The following is a 9733-nucleotide window of genomic DNA, read 5'->3' on the forward strand; positions in this document are numbered from 1 at the left end:
TTTACTTATTTTTCATAGCCACACATGCATCCGACCTCTATGAGAAATCCACTTGAAGCTCCGATCTGATCGGTCTTTTCGAGAGTACTAGCTCTCATGAAAATATTCTTCTTGACTGATCTGGATCCTTTATTCAAATCTTTAAAATATTTCTAAAGCTTGAAGATGGACTTCTAGAGGAGATGAAGAGGTAAAAAAAGATTAAAAAAATATTTTTTTTAATTTATTTTCTCATCCCAAATCCTTAGAATCAAAAATCTGAAATTCAGATTTTTACGCACACCCCAAGAGAGAGGACCCTCCTCTCTATTTTTCACACCATGAACTATACCTAAACTTCTACCATGTGAAGAGTTCTCTTCTAGTATCTTACACACATAAAAGAAACTATAAAAGCCCCTTTTATAGGCATGTAAGGAGGTGGGGTGAAGAGTCCTAATGATCCTAGACTCTTACAGGATTCTGCCTCCCTTCACAATTCCACAACCAAAAATATATCAAAAAAATATAGGATGCCCCTTATCATATTTGTTTATAGTAAATCAGTTCTCTAAATAATCTCTCATGAAAAATCTCCTCAAAATGTCATACATATAAGGAGAAAGAAATTTATTGGCGTGGAGAGGTTGATCTGGATGAGAACAGATTCTCCTGATAAGGAATATTTTAAAATCTAATTTTAGAACCTTTCTTTTATTAAAACTAAATTAGATTTGGATATAAGATAGACAAGAGAAAAAACTCTTTGATGTGAAAAAATCTTACACAAAATAATTTTGTGTGTGGAGATATATGGTGTGCAATCTGGGTTGGCACAGGGAGAAAAGTCTTATTCCAATAAGGACTCTAAGTTTTCTTATTTGAATCCAAACCAAATCATATTTGGTTTAGCCCAAATAAAATATATGAAACTTAATCTAATTAAGCTCATAAATTTTTAATCAAATTTTAATCAAATTAAAAATTGATTAAACCAAAGTGCTGATCAAATCAGGGATAATTCTTCCTTAGCAATTAGATCATCTCATAACCTAATCGGAACAAACCTAATTGAATTTAATTGAATTAGATTTTATTTAATTCTCTTTGCTCAATCAAATTAAACTAATCAGCAATCTAATTGTTAATTAATTCTTCATTAATTCACTAACACTTGGTGAATTAATTTATTGCAACTTTTGCATAAGATTAATCATCAATCGAATTGATGATTAAATCCTTAAATGATTCTCAATCGTTGATCAGCCACATGATCAATCAGAAACTTTTTGTGAATGTGACCCCATAAGTTCGAACCTAAATCGGTAGCACAGGAACACCTTCTTGAACCAATCAATATAACCATCCAACAATGGTGACCCGACATCCGGATAGGTCGAATGAAGGCAAAGCAATATTCAAGAACCTATTAGCGTATGGTTACTGTATAATTCATCCCTTTGACCCTAATACTTGAAGACGACCAAGAATTTAACTGTCAATCCTAAATAAGTCATCTACATTATATTTTAATCTTTTTCAAATCCATCACATGAATTATCCAAGCTCAAATTTTGCTAAAGTGAAATACACTGATGCATATTTTCTACTAATTCGGAGAGATCAATCCCATCTTGACTCACACACCGACTTGATAAATACCTGACTATACCCAAAAATCTTTCATCACTAAATTAAAAACTCAATTAGTCTGGTACCAAAGTATAGTGAGTTGCTTGTAAGTCACTGTGGTGATCTTAGATCGGAGGGACACTTATATCCATACCCTTCGTGAGCTACCCTTAACAGTAGAGTGCTCCGTAGTTGGTCACGTTCAGTGATGATGTATCTCTATATCTCACCTGTATGTTATACCAGTATCTCCATACCATTTGGTTACAAGGACAACCAATATATATGACACACCATGACCTACACTTGATATCGCTATCATCGTAGTAATAGCGTATCGTTTGATCGTGAACCAATTTAAGAACTACACGATAAATCTTTTTTTATCAATTAAAGTAGTCTTAAGAACTTCATCACAATATAAGAGTTCATTAGAAGATGTATCTTTATGATAAAAAATAACAAATAACTTTTGTTATTTATCAATTCATATACATTTATAATTAGCACAATCGTCAAACGATTGATTTTAGGACACAATTCCCAACAAATGATATGCATTGGCTTTAGGACACAAGCTTCTCATGAGTGCTCCATCCTGACAGTATTTCAAAAGTAAAAAAATCGCTAATGGTCCACATCAATGCAGTCTTCATTATAAAATTTTGCTTCTTCGATGTATCAAAAGTATGTATGCCATTGAACCATAAGAATTTCAGCTCATCAACAAGAGACCTTAGATATACATCAATGCTTCTACCAGGATGTCATGGTCCAAGAATGAGTAATATAAGAAAGATGTTATATTCTTTCATGCACATCCCAAGTAGAAGATTGTATGGAGTAGTAAAGACGGACCAACATGAACAAGGGGCTGCTGCATGACTGAACAGTGTAAAGCCATTCGTAGATAGATCTAATCGGACATTGCATGATTCCTAAGCAAATAAAAGATGACAAGCATCAAATTGCTTTTATGCTTTGCTGTCCGATGGATAACTCATCATATTGGAGTGCTTGTGAATTCTTTTTTTGTGCCATCTCATCTGTCCAACAATACTCTTGGACAAGTAGAGCCTCTGAAGTTTAGGAGTGAGTGAAAGATATCAAAGAATCTTACATGGTATGCCCTTCTGATTTCTATCCTCTTGCCTCAGTCTAAATCGGCTTTCACCACATATATCACATGAGCTCTTCAGTTGGTCCTCCTTATAAAAAAGCATGCAATCATTTCGGTATGCATCTATCTTCTTATATCCAATGCCTAACTCTTTCATCATTTTTTTTGAAGCATAGAAGCTCTCAACAAGCTTCTCATCCTTGGATAGTATTTTTTTTATTATTGCTACTATCCTATCATAACAATTGACCATCATATTAAACTCGACGTTCAAATTTAACTACTCTGACATAGCTGATAATATAGTGTGTATTTCATATCCCGACTGTAATAGTTCATCAGCATCTTTCAGCATACGGTAGAAATCATCACTGTCAGCTTCTGGATTATCCTCCACATCCTACTTAAATTTAGGACTAGCTGCATCCATAATCATGTCTACCATGCTATCTGTATTCCTGTCCTGCTCGCTTTTAATCCTTACAACTTTTTTCTATGTCTTCTCATACAGGTACCAATACTTGTAGTTGGGCAAAAATCCACTCTTATACAAATAGATAGTAATTGTATCCCTATCAAATATTTCTTTATTGTTATATCTGTTATAAGGGCAACGAGCCCATCCTTAATATAAGAGTGCTGTATTTTCAAAAGTAAAATCATAAAAGTACTCTACACCCTCCCTATATTCAGCAAAAATCATCCCATCAACTATTCGTCGATCCATCCAACTATGATCTATGGCACACTATCTAAGACTTCTACATATACATAAATACAAAGTAATTGCTAATTAATTATTTTATCATTCAAAATAATTTACATAGTAAATACATCATATCATCAACTAATAGGTATATAAGATCCTATTCCATTCAAAAATATATTAATTTTATAGATCAATTATAGTAATCAAATGAAACCCAACAGGGATCGAAAAAAATTTTAACAGTATTTTTTCTTAGTTCTCCCCACATGGCTAAAGATATGTGGAGAGAACTAAAGAAAAATATAGTCCAAAATTTTTTTTGAACCCTCAACACACCATTTGATTATTGTAATAATCTATATAATTACTTATTTTTTTTCAAACTGTCCATACTGGACAATCAATTGACCAATGTACATATTTCTTCTATCCATATAAAAATATATAAATGTACGGATACAGTAAAATATGTACATTAATCATAAAATGGGTCTATGATTTCATGCAATGCAAATTTTTTAAAAATCAACACCTAATTAATTACTTAAACTAACACCAAATTATGGGATGCCGTAGAATATGCACTTGGCCCTTGCATGAGGATTGGCTGCCCTGGACACCGGTTGGGATCTGAGGCTCGAGCATGTAGGGCATGCCCTAACCTCTTATTTGCAATGTTGCCTAGCACCTTCCATCAACCTGAGTATGCCTTGGATACTAACTAGGATCCAAGACCCGAGTGTATAGGGCATGCCCCGACCCCATGTTTGCAATGCTGCCCAGCATCTTCCATCGATCTGAGCGCACAAGGTGCATGGGGGATGAATGTCTTAGACATCAGCTGGGATCCAAGACACGAGCATGCAGGGCATGCCCCAGCCCCATGTTTGCAATGCTGCCCGACACTTTTCTTCGGTCCGAGCACTCTGCATGCTAAGACTCAAGTCCCGTACTTCTAATTAATTAACTAATTAATTAATTATCTAACTAATTAATTAAATTAATATTTAATTAATTAATTTTTAATATATAATTAATTAATTTAATTTAAATAAAAAATAACTTTTAATGACGGCATTAGCTATTGCTAATACTCATAATAAGAGGTGGGCTGATGCGTAGGGAACGAGGGGCGAGAGAATGGCTAGAAACGAGATGCTGGCTCAGGGATGTGGCCACAGAGATGAGGATGCGAGGATAGGGCTGGAAGAAGGTGGTGCGGTTCGGAGCCGTGGGGTCAGGATGGCTGGGCGGGGCTACGGGCTAGGGGTGGCAGGGCAGGGGCCATGGGGTCGGGCTGATGACATCGAGGCCGTTGGGGTTGGGGCGGTTGCGAACATGGTGGGACGTGGGGTCGAGGCCGTGAGGTCAGGCTAGCGACATCAAGTCAGTAGAGTCGGGGCGGTCGCAGGTGTGGAGGGACACGAGCTCTGGGCCGTGGGATACCAGAGGGACAGGGCAGGGAGGGATGGGGCATTTAGGCACCGGCAAGAGGATGAGTCGCTGGCGATAGGATGGGGCATTGGCACACCGATGAGAGGAAAGGATGAGAGAAGAGGAGGGAAGGGGGGTTTGGGTGCTGGAGAGAGGGGGTTGAGGAGGGTTTGGGCGCCAGCGAGAGGAGGAAATAGGAGAGAGATGAGGAGCGTGCAAGGGATTTTTTTTTCTGTACGTGTGGCGGAGTATTAGCGACGGCAAGTCACCGTCGCTAATGCCATCGGTAAGACTATTAGCGATAACAAAATTCATTGCTAAAAATGGATAGCCATCGCTAATACTTTTATCAGGGATCAAAATATTTTTTCATAATTTTTTAAATATTTTTTTTCAAAATTACTATTAGCGATGGCAAATTCAGTCATTAAAAATAGAGAGCTGTTCGCTAATATGTTCAATTATAATTATGACCAAAATTTTTTTAAAAAATTTTAAATTTAGTAGCGATGGCAAAAGATGTCGCTAATAGTCATCTTCCGTCACTAATACTATATATTAGATATGGCAGAAATAACGTCGCTAAAAGCCATCGCTAATAACTTTAACATTTTAAAAAACTATTAATATTTTAAAAAACTATTAAGTTTGAAATTTAATACATATATTCATCATTCATTATCTAAATAATTATCATTAGAGTATAATCAAAAAATACCGCCTCTATTCGATAACCCTAGGTATGTTGATTATTAAAATTCGATTTCGACGATCACGAACGATCGCATAATGATCTAATAGATAGAGACCACCGATGAATCCAAAAATTTACAACAATGATCTTGGTGATATTTATAGTATACTACCAAAATTTTACTTCAATTGAACATTATTATCATGGTCAATTTAGCACGAGATGATTTGGACCGTTAAATAAAAAATGAGTGATCAAAAGGCCAAACAACATTTGATTATAAGGTGATTTTTTAGATATGATCTTTGCTACTACTTTGATCATTTATCTGATAGTGATCGTAAAATTTAAATCGTACGTATATGAATGATCCAAAACTATATGTCTCTTGATACTCATTCTTAAAGTCCTTAATAATTATACTTGTACTTTTGTAAGATGCTTAATGTGGATGGTTCATATATACGTAGTTTGAACATTACAATCACCACCATACAAATAATTAAAGTAGTAACAAAGATCATTTATCTAAAAAATTATCTTAATCGAACGTCGTTTGATCTTTTGATCACTCATTTTTTATTTAACGATCGAAATCATCTTGTGCTAAATTGACTATGATAATGATGTCCGATTAAAGTAACATTTTGATAGTGTACTATAAATATCATCAAGATCATCATTATAAATTTTTAAATCTATCAGTGGTCTCTATCTATCATATTATTATACGATCGTTCGTGACCATCGAAATCAAATTTTATTGATCAACATAACTAAAGCTATCGGATCGAGATGATCTTTTGTAACGATACTCTAATTATAATATTTAGATAATAAACTGTGAAAATAATTATTCACCATCGTTAATAAGTTTAATAAATAAAAAAATATATTTTTTACGATGGTAATTTTCGTCACTAATAGTGTCGTCACTGATGATTATGAGCGATGACTTATTTTGTTGCTAATACTCTTGTCACCGTCACTAATAAATTTAATAAATAATTTTTTTCTTTTTTGAGATGGCTTAATCCATCGCTAACAGTGCTAATAACTTTTTCATCATTGCTAATAAGTTTAATAATTTTTTTTGTGATGGCTTATTTTTGGTTGCTATTTATTATCGGTAAAAATTGTTATTAGAGATGGCAAAAATGCCGTCTCTAATAACCTTCGATAAAAAAGATATTAGCGATAAAATTGTTGCCACCAGTAATATCGTCGCTAATATCCTTTATTAGCGACGGCTAAAATACTATCGCTAATGGCCATCGCTAATATCTTATTTTTTTATAGTGTTGAGCCACTCCAAACCATTGAATGGCTAGTGATCTTATCTCATCCAAAATCAATCTCTGAAACCCCTCCATTTTTCTCATGATTGATCACCACCGAGACCCTTTTCCTATCTTTCCTCACTTTCTTCTTGGTCTCTGGTGGCCATCATGTCGCCATGGCCAGGTGATGTTGCCCAAAACCCACTAATTTCTCCCTGGTTTGCTCTAATTATTGTTTTCCCCTATTTTGAGTCCTATCACCACCACAAATCATGTTCGAATCCACTTTGTCTAGCGGAGCCCATCGCTGCCACCACCATTAGTGAGTCTCCCCCTGCCTTGAGTGCTGCCGCCAAGGCAGCACGGGGCAACACCCCTTTCCTCCCTCTCTCTCTTGGCTTTCCTGTATGCATCCGAACCGCTGGCCACACCTCCATCACCCGACCACTCTGGTAGTACCACCACCAGACCACACCTCCTTTCCTCTTCCCTTTGTCTTCCCTTAAAGAGCCATGAGAAGGCTCTGTTTCAGCATGGAAGAGAGAGAGAGAGGAAAAGAGAAAGCAAAAAATAATCCGAGCTTTGATGGAACCTAGATCGACTTGGATGAAGCCTAATTTTCTAATTTTTCATTAATTTGTGAATTAAATTAAATTTGGGGATTTCATTTTGACTAGGTTAGAACTTGAATTTGGTTAGCAAGGAGGTATGATCATGACCATATTCTTTACATTCAAGAAACAAGAAACTCTACCGAAAAACCTATATTAGATAATTGTTAGAGCTAAATTGGTCAAGACCCTTGGATGTCAGACTAGATTCAATAGTCTAGACTATAACCTGCTATATGATAAGTTAGGCCATTTAATGCTTTATTAAAGTCTAATTAGGTATTTAATTATTTTAGATTTTGATCAATTTTCCTTGATTAGTGAGTTTCAAGAAATTTTAAGGCGAAAATTATAAGTTTCCTCTACCTCTAGTATGTATTATCATGCATGTGATTTAATTTCTAAATTCATTCTTTTTAAATTAAGTATCTTATATGCTCTACATGAAAATAATTTATGAAATATTTGATCAAAGATACGTGATTTAGTGGACATGATTTGTAATTTTATTGCATCAAAAATATGTTGGTTCTACTACTCTCTAGTTCCACTATAATCATACGGATTCAGGATCTAGTCTTTTTTCAGACATCCAGTGAGACGATTACATATGCATAACTGATGAACGATATATTTATGGATGTTCCCTGTTGTTAGTTAGTTCTGGTTTTGCGAGCTTTAGTTAGTTCTGGTTTTGCGAGCTTTAGGCGGATGGTCCAAATCCCTCCCTCGGCAAACCTCGATAAGAAGTATTTCTTCTCAAGATGCTTCTAGTTGCTTATCGAAAACGGACTCTTTCATCGTCTATCGCGATATCCATGAAATCTAAAACATCTAGTTTCACGTAAACTTGGACTCCCTGTCCGGCGCTGAGTTGCTCTCTTATTTCCAATATGTTTGACTTTTAGTAGGATACGACTCCCAATTCGGTTCGAACACCATCGAAACCTATTATAAATTCCCCCCTCTTCTCCTCGCAACGGCCTCTTGAACCGAAGCTCAAACTCACGCTCATGGATAACCCAAACCCTAATTCTATCGATGGCCTTTCTTTCTCCCTTGAAGAATTGCACCTTCGCAGCCAGAATACCTTCAGCGAGCATGGCCAGCACCCTCAGCTTCTACCATCAGATTCTCTGAGTCAGGGAGACTGGCAACGTTCAGCTATGCCTTTCAGACCTTCCCACGCTCCCCAAGGCTTCAGCGTCGGTCTTCCCAGTGCTACGATGGATCGTTTGCCGGCTTTCGGGTCCTCCGGTAGCTCTTATTGCTCGAGTTCGATAAGAGCTCCAGAACGATGGGTGCTCCCAGATATCGCTGAGGATTACCGACGTCTTAATTTTGCAAAGGGTGATTTTCCTTGCATGAATTATCCTACTCAAGAAGGCAGCTCTCTTTTGGGGTCTAATTGCTTCAGCACTGCTTATCATCTACACCCATCTGCTCTCAATACACGGGAAACACCTTATGACGTTGGAGATATTGAGCAAAGGGGCTGTAACTTTTATGGGAGCAATTTGGGTAGATTTGTTGTACAAGGAAGCCCCTATGACTGCGCTCCAATATCAATGAATCGGATGTGGTCTTCTGGCTCTTCAAGTACTCTGTTTGATGGCAGTGGGGCTTCTTGTTCTCAGAGTAATCAGGGTGGTTTTCTTTCCAGCATCACAGGACAAACCTTCGATTGCCGTCATACTAATGAATTGAATTTAGTTGCAGGAAATCCTTTGTTTAATACCTTATCTCGATTTCCTAGGGATGAAGTCGAAGCGACGGGACCTAATTTTTACTCGAGAGAAAATGTGAGAGAGCGTGTGATGAAAGGACCTATAGATTCTACGCTAGCAATGACAAAAAAAGCGGTGCCACACTTGCTGAGTCTTTTGGATGAGGGTGATGCAGTGATTCTGAGGAATATACTGAATGGAGTTGTACATCCATCTTTATTATATAGCGTCATGAAAGACGAACATGGCCATCGTCTGTTTATTGAACTCTTGGACAAGTGTGGCTACAGACACAAATTGAGGATCGTTTCCCTTGTCGCGCAAGCGGGCGTACTGCTTGACCTTGCAGGAGATTGTTATGGGTATGCACTTAAAAACCTCTAATGTAATTTGTAGCAGAAATTCATATTAACTTGAAGAGGATTTCTACTTTATTTCATGGAGCTGATGTCTTACTTTTGTTTTTCTTGCAGCAATAGTTCTGTTAAAATGCTCATTGTGTCGGTTAAGGGATTGCTTGACCTGTGTGACATCGTCACATCTGCTC

The 9733-nt window shown here is 36.7% G+C and overlaps 1 protein-coding gene across 1 annotated transcript in view; it reads left to right on the plus strand.

Annotated features, from left to right (window-relative positions):
* The first annotated feature begins 8315 nt into the window (after window positions 1-8315).
* The window catches only part of LOC114914750 (pumilio homolog 12-like), a 3561-nt gene continuing 2143 nt past the window's right edge, over window positions 8316-9733 (plus strand). Inside the window, exons 1-2 of the mRNA XM_073247806.1 lie at window positions 8316-9548; window positions 9660-9733. The exon at window positions 9660-9733 is cut by the window's right edge and continues 92 nt beyond it. Coding sequence (XP_073103907.1) covers window positions 8473-9548; window positions 9660-9733 — 1150 coding nt within the window. The 5' untranslated portion in view covers window positions 8316-8472. The remainder of the gene's footprint in view (window positions 9549-9659) is intronic.

The sequence above is a fragment of the Elaeis guineensis genome, chromosome 13 (assembly GCF_000442705.2).
Source record: "Elaeis guineensis isolate ETL-2024a chromosome 13, EG11, whole genome shotgun sequence".
Classification (NCBI taxonomy): domain Eukaryota; kingdom Viridiplantae; phylum Streptophyta; class Magnoliopsida; order Arecales; family Arecaceae; genus Elaeis; species Elaeis guineensis.